The following is a 16388-nucleotide window of genomic DNA, read 5'->3' on the forward strand; positions in this document are numbered from 1 at the left end:
GTGGTAGAACTTCTATCTTCTCATCACGATTCCTATTAATTTAGCTAGTTACATGACTACACACCCTTTTAACGTGACACAATTTTAAGGTAAATATGCTACATGAATGTAAAACAGAACAGAGCATATATTGTTTTTAGACATGCACATAATTATAGAAAAAATGTTTATTTTTAAAACCCGCTTCTAAATTACAACTGCCTGATAAAAGTCTATCAGGACTAAGATACAGGATCGACTGCTGCTACAATCTCCTTCCTCAGGCGGGTGCGCTATTCATTGGGCGTTTCGTCGCTTCCAACTACGCCCTCTAGCCAGGCGATGGTAGGCTTCAGCTATCGCTTCATCTGTCTTGAAGCGGGTACTGCCTAACTATTGGTCATTCGACCCTCCGCTCTTAGCTCTTATTTCTTGCGCCAGATCCAAAATGAGGCTGACTCTGCTTCGTGTGCTATGTTAGATATGGCTTTGTTGCACCAAGACCTCCAACCTCTTTCTTTACAGGTATTCACAAGACCAGTTTCCTCTCATAACTCCCTTCGATTCTTTCTTTCCATAGCACTGTGAGTTCAAGTAGAACAACTTGTTTGCTAGCTGAAGACCATAAAACAATATCCGGTCTTAGTTTGGTCACAGTTATTTCTTCAGGGAACTTGAACAGTTTCTTCTTTAGGTCAACCTTCAAACATTTTACCTTTACTCAAAATATGGTACATTCGTATGTATAATCTCAACGCAAAAAAACTGTGCATAGGAATTTCCATTATTTGGAATTATAGGATGTTTTGTACCATAATTATATTTTCAGTTACCTACAGAATGGTACATTTACATTTCAAAAAGCGGGTTATATAGTCATAGTTGCACGGCGAGGTATACATTTCTGTCAGTAGACACGAACAGCGGTAATGATTACTTTGTGATCTTTTCGGCAGTATCGGCTGGGGATGCCAGGGTGTCGAATTCCCCGTTACTGAACAAATTAAATAATCTCGTTGTATGACAGGAGGAGAGCGGATAGTTCCATTAGATATCACGTGTCCATATATTATATAGATGACGCGGATTTGTGTAATCAAAGTCCGTGATATAGATGCAAACCACCATCTGAAAACAAGTTACAGGGGCTACAGTTATCATGACTCTGTTGGTAAGTGAATAACCTAAATGGTACTAACCATGCTGAACTTTCAGTAAGGTATATCATAAATTTTAGTCAAATTTCCATGCATATACTTTTCTTTGCGTTATAGTCAATTAATACAACACCAGCCTTAATTAACATTTAAATGGATGGGACATACATGTAGCGTTACTTTTTTCGTATAGCATTGTTTGTAACATTAACTTACTATTTAAGATAAGCAAAGTTTCCTTAATGCAAGCCAGGAACGTTTATATTACAAATATCGATATATCTCAAATCAAATCAATTCAAATCAAATTTTATTTATTGTCGGTATATAAATATAACATTTTACAAAACATAAGCTATGTATAGCTTTTGACCGACATAAAACCCTTTTACTTTATTTTACTTTATCCAGCGTAGGGTCGCCAGATCAGAAATCTCTTGTTACCCCCTCAAGGTCTGACACCAAATAATTATTTTCCGGTATGACAGTATTCAATTTGTTTCTCATAACTTTATCAAGTCTGATCAACCATTTAGATTTTATTTTAAATTGCAAATTTTTTAAAGTAGATCTGTTTTATACAAAATTTGTAAGTTAATTTAAAATCGATCTAGTTATTATGCAGCTTCTGTTGTTGATACTGATGATGATGACACAGCTGTAGTTGAAACCGTGATGATGATTATGATGATGACGATATTAAGCTATGTGACTACAACGACGGTAAAGATTATTCGACATTGATTCAGAAATGGCGGCGATTTTTTATTTATTCATACAATAATGACCGTGAAAGGGTAAAAAGCGCACCTACTAGCCCATGACAGGTTTAAAAACTACGTTGATTTTGTAAAGCACTTATTTGCAACAATCTTTACGTATTTGATATCATTTACTTATGAATGTCGTGAATATTTATCTTAAGTTGATGATTGTCACATATTTTCGCTACTTTGCTAAAACGTTGATTTTGTTGCAATATGCTGGATAAGACCTCTATGTATTTTTCAGGAGTAAAACTTGTATACTGAATAATAGAATAAAAAACTGATTGTACCAGTTGCATCTTATATATATTCCTTGTTTTTGACCTCTGGATATATTCCAGGAGGGGGCGTCCGTGGCCGAGTGTTTAAAATCGTTGACTTAAAGTGTTACTCACCTAGATAAGATGAAATATAAGTTTCTCTGTCGCAGGCAAACTTTAGAAGACCCACACTTCGGGAGATGAACCTAGATTCTTCTTGAACGCAAATAACACAGCAGGTTTTAGAGAACGGTAGCAAGACACTTCACCCCCCAGACACTTCACCCCTCAAATTTTGAAAACACTTCACCCCTTAAGACACTTCACCCCCCAAAATAGAGAACAGGAAGAACCAATATGGAAGTGACGTCACTTGGGACTGGTACCCTGCAGTTTTGCGGGTGGACTGGTATCCACACAAAAAACCCATAAATACTTCACTCCTCCCCACTTTATGAGAAGGTTTCGTTAAGAATTTAAACTATGGGAAATCCTTGGTTCTTATCATTGCGTTTTTTAATCTTGCACTATTCTTTTTATCCTGCACCTTTTTTATCTGTGATCTTTATCTTTTAGTATGCACTAATTCTTTTAACACAGTCAGGGCCTTTTTACCTTCTATAACAGGGGCCGGTATAGGGCTGCTTCCCCAAAGAAAATTTCTTTAAAATCATGCAGTTTTCCCCAGAAATTGAATTTACATCAAGTTTTTTCTTCCCCTTTTGCAAATATACCATGTAATTTTCCCCCAAAATTAAGGGCTGGGCTGCTTCCCCAACCAGGGTCTTTCAAATAGAATGGTCTGGAGACAGACCAATTTTACGAAAAATGCTGTCTCGGTTGAGTCACGTGATTGGGTTATCTACCGACCGTGATATGGCATAGCACATCACCATTCAATAAACAAATTACAAGATAATGTTTTGTTAAATCAATAAAAAAATACTAAAAACTAACTCTGACTACATTATATTATCAGTTTTTACTTTAAAAGTAACAATTTTATAGATTTGCAATGAAATTAGAAATTTTTCGTTCCCGGTGTCAAGGTAAAAATCTACTGCTCATATTTGAAGACAGGTCCGAGTTTCATGAGCTTTTTTACATTCATGCATTGTTCAATGACAAAATAGAAATTGATTTTACAGAGAAAAGATGTTATTAAATCGGATCATGTAAAAATATTATAATATTTCACAATGTAATTTGGAAATATTTGATGTTTAGTTTGGTGCATTTTCAAAATGGCGCCGATTATCGGCAAATATTCTGAACAAACAATCTATGTTTTTTAACAAAAATGGCTTTAAAAAACATCATTTCCTGAAATATTTATCCTTTTTTCAAAAGTTTAAAGATTTTTAAATAACGTCATGTCGTTAAAATTTTCATTTTTGCTCTTGTATTTAATATTCGCCCTTTTCTTGAACACTTACATAATTTGTTTATAGCAAACTATACCGATTTATACGAGACATGTATTATTGTAGCGAGAAGGGTTTACATAGCGTGTTTCCAGACCATTCTATTTGAAAGACCCTGCCCCAACCTGTGAAAAAAAGCCCTGACAGTTTTCCTGACAAGCGCCTCCCAGTCATAGTCAGAATTGATTGTTCAGGAGTAACATGTAGATGTAGATGAGGTGTTATCCAGGTTTGGCTATTTTTAGGGATCTTATAGAAATAACATAAAAACCTTGGAACACTATTATTAATTTCTAGGTTTGAAAAAATATTTTAAGAAAAGAAGACTGAACCCAACTGGATTATTGTTAAATCCATTCGGGACACACTATTGACCTTTAACTGAAATATATCCCCAACTACATTACTTATAAATCTACTCGGGGGGGAATCTTATTATCTTTTTTACTGTTATACAATCTTCTCCCATTTTCCAAACTCTGGGAACATATTTCTTCCACAGAGCACCCTCGGATAGTGTCTATTCTAGGATTTGAAAAACAATGGGATTTTTATCGAAAAGTGAGAATTTATTACATTTGTTGGGCTTTTTCCTTCTTTCCCTATGTAAACCCCCCCCCCCCCCCCCTGTCTCTGAAAAAAAGGGGGAATTCTCAAAGATATGGGTAAATCCCCCCATCCCCCTCCTAGAATAGACACTGCTCGGATTTCTGCTACAAGAACGGTGAACCGCAATATCTCCAATATCAATATATCTTGGGGTGTTGGTTAGAAGTCCCTGGAAATACATGTATGGCGAGTCAGTCTCCAAAAGAATGCTATCCCAAGGGATTCACTGGACTGCTTCACGCTGCCCAGTCCCAAGGTTCCTCACTAAGGCAGTTAGGCCAAAGTAGCAATTTGGGAACATCTGGTTCCACTTTATTACGGCCTCGGCACTCCCTGTAAAACAGTGAAGGTGTACCTTTTGCACCGGGGCAGAATTTCTCATTAAGATATCATATCTCTTGAGATAAGCATTTCCATGTTCCCAATCTCTCAGAGAAAGTATGACTGGCATAGAGGACGGGGCTAAAGACAACATTCTGGTGAATACGTGTTCTTGGTAGGACCATGTATTCTCAGGGGTTGTGTAATCCAGTCCAATTTCCCCCATGGCTACGACCCTGGAATTCCTGAGGAGCTGCCTGATATTTTCCAGCAAGCTCCCGTAAAACTGATGAGACTGCTTGGGATGGATTCCTACAGCTATCCCAAAACCTCTTGGAATACGGATCAAACTCAGAGGGGAAGCTGGCTGGGTCATAATACACTGCAAACCCCCCCCCCCCAGTCAAACCACTTGCCCCTCACCGCTGGGGGTTCAAATCCCAACAGGGACTTGGATTCTTTCATGTGAGGAAGCTATCCAGCTATCTTACAGAACGTCGATGGTTCTACTCAGGTGCCCGTTCCTGCCTGAAATAATGCATGGAGGGGCACCTGTGGTCTTCCTCCGCCAGTAAAAGCTGGAACGTCGCGATATGACCTATACTGTTTCGATGTAACGTAAAACCCAATAAAAAATATATATATATATATATATTCCAGCCGATTCTGTTTTGGTCAAATTATTCTGAATTGAGCATGATACATGTTCAAATTGAGAAAATACTGGTGAGCTAATGCTATTTATCTCAATATCTTAAATTCATTAAAGATATATAGATCTATATTCTGTACACATTAAGAAAGTGAGCTGTTGTTCAAACTCAATTGTGTTCATCACAATTTAGATTTTTACATATACATGTATTCAGAATTTTATGTTCCAGATACTCTAAACTCAAAAACAAGTCATGGAATCTCCAGAATATATGGATTCACCAGAGTGTGATGTAAATCCATCACCACCTCCAGAGTTTGCAGACAATCCGGAGCTTTTACAAGCTGAGAGTATCGGAAATACAGCATTTAGCAAACATTGGCTGTTCTCAACCTTGATCAAATTTATTGAGGTTTGTTACTAAGGCTCATTTTTAGCTTGTATGTTTTGAAGAAAAAGTCTAGCTGTTACGATTTGGGTTATTGTTATCAAGCAAAAAATTTTAATGTAGCTTAGTACTTAACCCTTTCCTTCATGAGCATATTGTGAAAAATGGCTGTTTTTATTGAAAAGCCTCCTGTTACAAGTTCAAACTGCTATGAAACTATGAAAAATGCTTCAATACTGATGAAACTTGGCACAAATGTTGACTGGACCATAGCCTTTGTAACAGCATGCTCAATCTTAAATTTCCTGTAACAGGGGGAACGTCTCAAAATTGCCCAAAATAATTATTTTGCATTGTTTTTTTTTTCCATCAAAACTGATTTCAAAGTGCTGCAACTTCTAAATGGATTGAGATAGAGTAAAAGGCTGTTCAGCGTTGGTTACATGTTACCTTTACGATCAATCTGAGGCTATTTTAGCCTGTCACATGTCCTAAATTTTCTTGGCAATGAGGGAGACTAACGCCCCCCTTCAAACCCCCCAAACAGAAGGGATCACTTATTTTAACAACATTTCTCAAATGAAAAAACAGTGTTTGGGGCCTAAATAGGGCATTTTTTCACTGTTTGAGGCCTCAAAAGGGGCGTCGAAAAGCCGTCAAAACACGTCCATATGAGGTAAAGGGTTAAACAACTTTAAAGGTATCAACATGAAACTTGGAATGCTTGAGGCAGTTGTATGATAAGTAGCATTATTTTGAAAGCATTATTGTAAGGAGTCATGCCCCTTTTTTGCTTAGGATATGTTATTATGTAGAATAATTTATAACTATGAAAGATATCAACATAAAACTTGATTATCATGACAATGGACAGTTGTTAAACATAGGGAATTATCCTGAGGTATATATCAATAAAGCAATAATATTTTTAAAAGTCATTGCCCTTAACTGACGAGCGTTAGCGCAGCATGCAGTGCTCTTATATGATTTTTGGGACTGAAATTAGGCCCCACTTCCGTTTGAGGTAAATAGGGCCCTGGTTGCTTACACAGGTGTACAGTGTGACGTCAGCCCAGACCTGTCTACCACCACAGAGCTATATTTAAATGGAGAGGAACTATGACATCATACACTTAAAATCTGTATCCGACAAGGATTTATTATTATCATGCAAGTTCACATTTTTGCGAGATTTTCCAAGACCATGTTCCACAAGAGAAATTTACCAATATACATTTACATGTATGCCCCCGTGTTACCTTAAATTTGTTATTAATCAAAACAAATTGTATAATGAAGTAAAAAAGATTAGGATGTAAATTATTCTCTGTTATGGATGAAAATGTAAACAATATATTGTTATGTGTTTTTTGTAGGAAGTTGATCGTGAAACTGAAGAGGAGAGTAATCTAGCAGTTGATGTGGATGAAGATCTTCAGAATGAGTTGTGTAAACTGTGGGACATGTCCATGAACTCTGTAAGAATTTGATTTATTGTATAATTGTTACCAGTCAGAGATAGAAAATTCCACTTGTCCGCTAGTAATTACGAGAAGAATTTAAAAGAACTCGATGCTGGACGGGTAGAAAAATGTTGCCTGCACATTGAATTGAAAAGCTACTTGTCCCGCAGGACAAGTTACTCTGAAAATATTTTTCAATGCCTGCCAGTGATAGTCTGCTCTTTCTCTATATCCTTAAAACATTTAACATGATAAATTATATACATGCAGTACCATCACAAAACAAAGTCTCATCTATTAAATTCAAAACTACTCGTGTAATTCATTTATAAAATTTTTTTAGGTGTTCTTTAAAGAAAAAACGTTTCTCAGTTACTTTATGGTGATAAAAAAAAAACAGTGATGTTCATGAGGATTGCAAACTGTTAAGTTTATGGGGTATGTAAACTGGAATGTTTATAAGAAAAACAACCTGTAATGTTCAGTGTATATTGGTGATAAAGTAGATTTTTATTTTCTAAGCCTCTTATATTTTCTCTGTATGCAGGATGTTGCCATGTTCTTGAACGAGTTTAAGGCTGTAGATATACTGACCGGGATTATAGAGAAGTCCAAGGCTCCAAGAGTTATCGTAAGTCTACGTGTACATTATTTCTGTCAACAACTTGATTTTAGTATCTAGTAATTATGCTATTTTGACTGTGATTTGAGAATTTTTCCTAGCTCAAGAGAAAAATATCTAGGTTCCTGCATAATAAATTCCCGCTACCTCAGACAGTTTATATTAAAGATTGTGTATTCATTTATTTCACAGGAAATATTCTGAAGAAATATATTATCTAATTAATTTCATAAAAAATATTCTGTGGGATTTCTTATTTGATTTCACATAAAATATTTCACAGGAATCTTATTTGATTTATGTCACAGAAATATTTTGAAGGTAACTAATATTTTAATTATTTCACAGGAAATTTTCTGTAGGAAACTAATATTTGAATTATTTCACAGGAAATATTCTGTAGGAAACTAAAAGTTGAAATATTTCACAGGAAATATCTGTATGTAACTAATGCTTGAGTTATTTCAAAGGAAATATCTGTAACTAATTTATATTTGAATTATTTAACAGGAAATATCTGTAGGCATTTTAGGAAATATGGCGTGTGAAGCAGCAGTATGTAAAGAAATGGCAGATAATCAAAAATTTATGTAAGTACTGTTTGAAACATTCATCAAATATTTTGAAAAAAAAATATCATTTGTATAAATGAGAGAAGAAATATGACCATATATGCTTTCAGATAGAATTAAAAAGCAGCTGCTTTAAGAGGTCAAAGCTCTAGTAAAATGTAAGTTGCAGGCACCTGTTTAAGTATCAAAGAGTCACTGCTATACCAGCTAGCTTACAGAATGTCGGTAGTTCTACTCAGGTGCATGAAATAATGCGTGGTTGAGCACCTTAGGTTTTCCTCCACCAGTAAAGCTGGAACGTCACCTTATGATGACCAGTACAGAATTGATGCGATTAATCCCCACCTCCCACCCCTGCACAGATGTGCAGACTGGCCTGGCTGTATACTGGTGGCAAATGCTAATCACTTTTAGATTCAGAAGGTTTATGGTTAACTTTATTATTTCTATTTCAGAGATTTAGTTATACTTATGATGGAGACAAGAGACGTTCCAACTTTGGTAGAGAATACAAGGTAAAAAAAGTATAGGGTCTTCATTATAATTTTTGTTAGCTTGACTTTTTGGAATAAAAGAGAGCTATTGCTAGCTACAGTACAGTTATGTTGTTGTTGCTGATGCCGTCAGAAAACATTGGCATTGCTTATAACTTTTTTTATTTCTCACTGGATTGCCTTCTGAGTTGGACACAACAATTGTTTGGACAAGACTTTCAAGTTGACCAGACTTAACTTGAACTTCACTCATAAATGATCTTGATTTTTAAGGTCAAATATTTGAATTTTGCTTAATTTTATCTATAATTGGCTATATTTTGGAAACTTAAGACATGATCATCCTTAGAACAATGCCTTTATGTAGGCTAAATGAATTATGACCTTCACTCAGCAGTGGCATTGACCTTGAAGGTCAATAAGTGAATTTTGCTTGAGTTTTTGGTTATATCTTTGTTAATTTTAAATGGAATGTCTTCATACTTGAGCACATCTACTGTAAGGACAATGTCTTAGAATAGATCAAACCCAAGTGACCTTGACTCCTAAATGACCTTGACCTTGAAGGTCAATTTTACAGTTTTTTTGTGTGCTTTAATTGGCAACTTTGTAAGTAATATATGGATTCTTTTCATACTTGGGCACAACAGTCTTTGGAACAAGACATAAAAGTTGTTCGATGAATAGGAAGCAAATTTCTTCTCTTTTTCTGTCAGTCAGACACTAATTCATACATCTTAGCTGAGCTTCAAAATGTAACTCAATACATGAATACTACACTGAACAAAAGTTCTAACCGATCACCCTGAGTTTTCGCTTATTTATGAAAAAGAATAATACCAATAGATCCGACTTTTATTAGCTCACCTGTCACAAAGTGACAAGGTGAGCTTTTGTGATCGCTTTTCGTCCGGCGTCCGTAAACTTTTACTTTAAATGACACCTCCTCATAAACCACTAAGCCAATTTCATCCAAACTTCACAGGAATGTTCCTTTGGTGGTCACCTTTAAAAATTGTTCAAAGAATTTAATTCCATGCAGAACTCTGGTTGCCATGGCAACCGAAAGAAAAAACTTTAAATTTCTTTTTTTAAAAAACCCAAAGAGCAAGAGCTTAGATATTTGGTATGAAGCATCTTCTATTGAGTGTCTACCAAGTTTGTTCAAATAAAAGCCCTGGGGTCAAAATTGGCCCCGCCCCAGGGGGTCATTGATTTTCCCTATATGCATATAGTAAAAATTTTAAATATCTTCTTTTAAAGAACTCAAAGAGCTAGAGCTAAGATATTTAGCATAAAACATGTTCTAATGGGTGTCTACCAAGTTTCTTCAAATAAATGCCCTGGGGTGAAAATTGGCCCCGCCCCGGAGGTCATTGATTTTCCTTATATGTGTATAGCAAAAACTTCAAAAATCTTCTATGAAAAAACCCAAATAGCTAGAGTTTAGGTATTAAGCACGAAACATCTTCTAGTGAGTGTCTACAAAGTTCGTTCAAATAAAAGTCCTGGGGTCAAAATTGGCCCCGCCCCGGGTGTCATTGATTTTCCTTATATGTGTATAGCAAAAACTTAAAAATCTTCTTTGAAAAAACCCAAATAGCTAGAGTTTAGATATTAAGCATGAAACATCTTCTAGTAAGTGTCTACAAAGTTTGTTCAAATATAAGCCCTAGGATCATAACTGTCCCCGCCCTTGGTGTGTCATTGTTTTTAGATATATTTGTATAGTAAAAACATAAAAAATCTTCTTTGAAAAAACCCAATGAGCTAGAGCTTAGATATTTAGCATGAAACATCTTCTTATGGGTGTCTACCAAGTTTGTTCAAATAAAAGCCCTTGGGTTAAAATTGGCCCTGCCGGGGGGGGGGGGGGGCAGGTAATTGTTTTTCATTATATGTGTGTAGTAAAAACTAAACAACATGAAACATCTTCTAATGGGTGTCTTCCAAGTTTTTTTTTTTTCAAATAAAAGCCCTAGGGTTTAAACTGGCCCTGCTGCGGGGGCCACTATACAGGTGAGCGACCTCAGGGCCATCATGGCCCTCTTGTTTGTGATTTATTATAGGTTAATCTATACATCGCTGTCTAACACTGTAACAAGGGGACCTTGGATAAGAGCTATACAGAGGTCAGAAGATATTCTAGATCATCTTAAGTTTATATTCTCAAGCTCAACAAACTGTAAGTTGATAAAATCTGTGTTTAATTATTATGAAATTATACCGTAGAAAATTAAGTGCGAGGCCCTTTATGGAACTTTTCAAGGAATGGCACAAACTTGTCACATTGAAGGTTCAATAATTATTTCCATATTAACACATATGTGAATGGTTTTAAATTTCAGATTTCACCATTTTCATGTTTAATACTGAGTTCTGCCAAAGCCAGTGCTAGGGTTTGTGGTCTGTTCCTTGCAATAACCAATACCTGCCATGTCCAGGCTAAATCAAACCGATCCTGTAATTTTGCCATTTTGGGCATTCTTTAGGGCTATTTTATAAGAACTGTACAGGGATGTTTGAGTTTTGTTTCTTGTAAATTTACTAGGATTTGGTACACATTGCAGCACACATATTGTCGCATGTTGTCTATGCTTGTTGAGAAACAGTTTTAATAGGATATAACATTTTTGCATATCAGATACTGTTTTGTTTACATAGGTGACCTGTTGAAGAATACTGCAGAACTAGTTGACACATTGCTTGACTGTGAACCTGACCTTTGTGTTTCCTGGGCAACCATTGACTTCGTACATTCATTGATTGAAGCCACAGAACAGATAGGGTGAGTTATGTCCCATTAAGATTTAAAAGAAAAATTGAATGTTCTAAACTTTGATGAAAATTGTAAACTTTTTCTTGTATTTGGAGAAGTATCTAAACAAAGCATAAAAGTACTGCTCTCTGAATAATCAACTTTTTGGTCTCATATCTTCATTCTCCACGCACAATCAATGTCCTTTTGGAAACCACAATAGATGTTTGATTTTCACATCTTTAAAGTTATGGGAAATCATGCTAGGTGTTTTGACTGCTAAGATAATGTTGACCAAAAAATATGTTTAAAAACCAGAAAAAACAAACGGACAAACAGTGTTTTGAAAGTGTTGTGGTTCTACACAAGTTCCCACTTGTTACTAACATACTAAAGAGAGGATGCCTCTAGTCTTCTAAAGATTTTCCAGCGACACCAAAATGTGACTATAACAGAAAATGCAAAACACATATCACTGTACAGTATCTTGAAGCAAAATTTTTAATTTTTCTGTATCTGGAAGCAACATTTTTAATTTTTCTGATATGGTTAATTTTTGTTAAATTTAATTTTGTTGATAAATTTTGTTTATTATACAGGAGTAACCATAGTGATGCCCTTGAGGTTTATCTACATATTCTCCAGAGTTTCTCCACCACAGAGTCAGGGGTTGAAGCACTAGGTTTGTAAAATTTGAGATATTACAGGTTTTTTGTTCATATAAACCATTATGCATACATGTACCTTTGATAGTGTAAAGTATATTGAATTAAACCCTTGTAACAATTGTACTTGCTTTTAATAACATTTTATTGAGACAAAAATGTTCATACTTAAAGGACAAAAAAGTGCTTCCATGCTTAAGAAGGGGCCTCTGTGGCCAGAAATATGATTGTTGATTCAAATTGTTTCTCGAAAAGGAATATCTTCATGTGAGAAAGATATCCAGCAGGTATATAGGAGATTGATGGTTCAACTTGGTTTGTGTTTTGTACCTGTCATCAGATGGGCATGTGTAAACTTTGTGCTAGTTTTTGAAGTGTAAAGATTAAAAATTGCAATTTTACCTGAACCCGTTCAGTGTGATCTGGGTTCTTAAATTTGTAGACTGTCTACTTTTTCCATAAAATAAAATGTAAATAATGTGATGGAAAATAATCTTGCAGCAGACGATATGAAAATTGGTTGCATCTTAAATGCGTGTATCAACCTATCCACGAAAACCACAATATTTATTACCCCATGAATAATAATGGTTTTGCAGTAAATTTTTGGATTTTCAAAAGGAAAGATGTTTATTCAGTATACATGTAGCTGTGTCTACAGATTTGGTTAGACTGCATAAAGCAGAGGCTTTTTTTTGGCTCTGCACATTGACCCATTATTTCCAAAGGCCAATATATATTCACATTATCTATCATTATTTTCAGTTGCTCACACGGAGAAGTTGGAAAAGAAGATAATAAAGTATTTGAACATAGTTTGTGAGTATGAGATAGTGGGTCTAGGGGGAAAGGAAGCGCCCCTGGCATCAGCCCTGTCAGTATTAAATATTCTGCTCATGTCACAATCAGAAGAGAAGCAAGGACATCTGTTCAAAAGTAAGAGACATTGCATAATGATTATACAAGGTTAGGTAAACCTGGTATTGAAAACTGACATGGCCATATTTCGATTTGACTTCACCATTTTAATGAAAATATCTTGAAAAAAAGGTTTTCTCAGCAAGCGTGTCTTTCATTCAGGTTACACATTCTCACTTGTCCAATCAAAATGCAGGTAATGTAAACACTAAGACATGTTGTTTAAAAATGAAAGACAAACCACAACTAGTTTACTCTCTTAGGTCATTAAGTTAGGCGTCTTTCAGTGTAGCATAATGTTGTTTTTTAAGTATACCCTATAGAAAATTAATGTTAACATCAAATAAAAAGTAATTGGATCGCAAATCAATATTCAAGAATTAAATCGTGAGAAAACTGAATCATTGCACCCCTATGTACCATAATAAAGTTCATAAATTTATGGTGTAACACACCTTCCATTATGGGCCATTGCTCTTAAATAAGCACCTTGTTGTTTTTCTCTTTCATCAGATGAGACAATTATTCGAATTTTACTGAAGATTCTGGAACCTCTTTACCCCATGCTTCAAAAGTACAGGGAGTCGCAACAGACAGATTCAAATGAGCCAATCAGTAGACAGGAAGATAGTCAGGTGACTGGTAATGACCAATCAGAGGCCAAAACTGAGACTGATTCAAGTAATAATGCAAATGAGTCCAAAGAACCTGAAGAAAAGGACAAAAATGATGCCAAAGGAACAGAATTAGAAGAAGAGGAGTTTACAGAACTTAAAATTTTATATGATATTCTGGCAGCATTTTTATTGGATTACTGCAATATTGCTTTCACTGTAAGTCTTGTCAAAATTGTTATAAATTTTGGTACCTACTAGAAAGTTTTTATCATCATTTACCTTTAGAGTGTTTTTGTCGATAATGAAAAACCTATGCTACAGAAAGGCCTAACTATACTGCTATTTCCTCAATATCACCTCAATATTGACATGGCTCCAGGTGTGTTGCTAAATTTTAGAATTATGATATTAATTTCCCTTAAATCACTGTTAGACTTTTCCTAATAAAAACATGGCAAGTTCATAGCATGAATTAGTTAACTTATTAACAAAGTCTCTCTATGTCAATTTGGATGATTTTACATAACAATTTAATATTTTTCTTGTCTAAATGATGAAAAACCAAAAACATTTCACCATATTATCAAAAATGAAATTAAAGGAGGCTAGGTGAGGACAGCTGTTAAATTTACATATATCACATACCCGTGCAGCTTTTAGGACTCTGTAAAAATGGTAAAGCATTGCTGTGTGTGTGTGTATATATATGTTAATCTGACAGCATTTCCATTATTCAAAGTGTAAAAGCCCGCATAATGTTAGCATTACACTATAGCAGCTTCAATGAAAAAGTGTTTATATTTACTGTAAACTTTTCCTTCTGGCGTATCAGATAAATAGAATATTATATAGCTATAGGTTCATTATTAAATTTATTGAATTGGTTGACCGAACAGAGGCTTGCATAATGTAATCATATTGAACTAATTCAATAAATTATTAGTATTGAAGTATCACTCATTCAGTATCCTCAATTAATTGCACAATTCATTATTTCATTTACAGGATACATCAGGCACATATAATGATGAGTCTCCACCGAGTGATAAAGCAGCAGATTCTGAAAATGTTGAAAGTCAAAATGACCAAAAATGTTCACAAACTACTGCAGACGACAGTGTACCGACCGCAAAAGATAATTCTCAGGAATGTCCCAAGGGGAGTAACTCAAATGTTCCTGAATGTAACCAAAAAAATTACAGTAACAAAGAATCTGAAGAAAGACACGGCAGCAATGACAATCGTGAAAATACAAACAATGAAAGTAGTTCCGAAAATGGAACGTCCATTAACTGTGCTTGTATTCTTACATATTTGGACGAAGTGTGCAGCCGTTGGAGACTGAATAGTTTTGGTCAATGTTTGAAAGAATCGGACACTGGTTGTAAATTGTATGACCAACTGTTTAGTTTGGCGATGAAATTTAAAAAGGACAGACTGTGTCGAGTATTGACAGACATTTCAGAGGGACGAATTGTTAATAGGGCGGAATCCAATATAGAAAATGCTGAGAAAAGGGATGTTTAGCTGAACGTTTATACATATCTGTTTGATATACCTGTACCTTTTTTTTGTGGTTATAATTGATATACAACTATATTTTGTATAGGAAATTATAGATCTCTGTTAATATTTTCTTTAATGAAATAAGTATATATTTTGAATACAAAGTTATTAAAATAGTCTTCATGGTGAAGGGTATCTTATTTTACCAAATTTAAATGGTGCATGTATGTGTTTAGTATTGTATCAGAAATCATCGGAGGGAAAAATGTTTTTAACTGAAGTAAAATTTAACTTTCATGGACTTCACAGAGTCACCAAAGCCAGTTTTACAAAAGAAATATGGTCATGACTCCCAATAATGTTTGAAACTATGATCCCTAGGTTGAGGGGCAAACATTTATACCACTGTATTACCCTCTTAGTATAGCGCGGAGGAAGGTAGTCTAGTACTGGTGTAACTCTCCAGGAACTATGGTTAGGAAACTACCCGCTTATATGAATGAAATATTGTTGGAAAATGGCGTAAAATGAAAAAAAACCCTCTTAAAAATTATCTGGGACTTAAGATAAGAAATTATCAACGTTACAGTTTGTACAGACAAGTCATGTTTTTTTGTGTGTGTACAAATGTATTACTAATATTTGAGTTTTAATGACACCCGTATGACCTACATGTAAATAGCTTTTACAAGGGATAATTTATGGACTTATCATAACAGTGTTGATGTATCATGACTTCAGAAATCATATGGGATTAGTAGTGGGTTGTATGAGGAGAAATTGGTAATTACTGGTTAGTTATCCAGAAAGCCAGGTGACTTGACCATCAAGATATAACCCAAAATGTGTCAAAATCAGTGTAAAATCTGTGTAAAAACCAAACGGACAAACACTACTAAGTGGATACACCATCACAAGTATAACGGAATGTAAACAGGAGTGCTAAACCCTAGAATTCTCGAATGAGTATGGATTTGCCCAGCTTTGGAATTGGAACAGTTCAATGAAAATTAAAGGGATTTGAATACATAAATTATACTTGTTTCCCACAGAAAAGGCAAGTTTAAGGAAGGGTTCAGCGTCAATGGCAAGTTATTGTTGAAGAGTTTTAGAAACAAAGCGCATGCACATGGAATATACAAACTGTAAAAATTTTTAAAGACTTGAATTTCGCCATGACTTTTTTAAAATTTTTAAAGGGTTTAAAACTAAA

The 16388-nt window shown here is 35.0% G+C and overlaps 2 protein-coding genes across 3 annotated transcripts; one reads left to right on the forward strand and one right to left on the reverse strand.

The window, feature by feature from the left end:
- Positions 1-1871: 1871 nt before the first annotated feature.
- Positions 1872-15365, forward strand: LOC132731822 (protein saal1-like). 2 transcript variants are annotated; one of them, XM_060718096.1, is made up of 12 exons: positions 1872-1963; positions 5402-5584; positions 6937-7038; positions 7571-7654; positions 8156-8235; positions 8673-8732; positions 10781-10896; positions 11376-11499; positions 12069-12151; positions 12900-13070; positions 13566-13885; positions 14675-15365. In XM_060718096.1, exons 2-12 carry the CDS (start codon positions 5426-5428, stop codon positions 15194-15196), a joined length of 1821 nt encoding a protein of 606 aa, XP_060574079.1. In that variant the 5' UTR covers positions 1872-1963; positions 5402-5425; the 3' UTR covers positions 15197-15365. The 2 variants fall into 2 exon arrangements, with proteins under 2 accessions (XP_060574079.1, XP_060574078.1); XM_060718095.1 differs by having other exon boundaries at positions 1963-1985.
- LOC132731821 (3'-5' ssDNA/RNA exonuclease TatD-like) lies at positions 4420-4893 on the reverse strand. The gene has a single exon (XM_060718094.1). The coding sequence runs from the start codon at positions 4891-4893 to the stop codon at positions 4420-4422; it is 474 nt and encodes a 157-aa protein (XP_060574077.1).
- Positions 15366-16388: the final 1023 nt, after the last annotated feature.

This window comes from Ruditapes philippinarum, unplaced genomic scaffold, assembly GCF_026571515.1.
Source record: "Ruditapes philippinarum isolate M1 unplaced genomic scaffold, ASM2657151v2 ctg13647_1_1_1_1, whole genome shotgun sequence".
NCBI classification, from domain to species: Eukaryota; Metazoa; Mollusca; class Bivalvia; order Venerida; family Veneridae; genus Ruditapes; species Ruditapes philippinarum.

Coding starts and splice junctions, on each gene's coding strand:
- LOC132731821 (XM_060718094.1), bottom strand. CDS start 4,893: ATGACCCAGCCAGCTTCCCCTCTGAGTTTGATCCGTATTCCAAGAGGT.
- LOC132731822 (XM_060718096.1), top strand. CDS start 5,426: ATGGAATCTCCAGAATATATGGATTCACCAGAGTGTGATGTAAATCCA. Junction 11,500..12,068: donor GAAGCCACAGAACAGATAGG/GTGAGTTATGTC, acceptor TTTATTATACAG/GAGTAACCATAGTGATGCCC. Junction 12,152..12,899: donor GTCAGGGGTTGAAGCACTAG/GTTTGTAAAATT, acceptor CATTATTTTCAG/TTGCTCACACGGAGAAGTTG.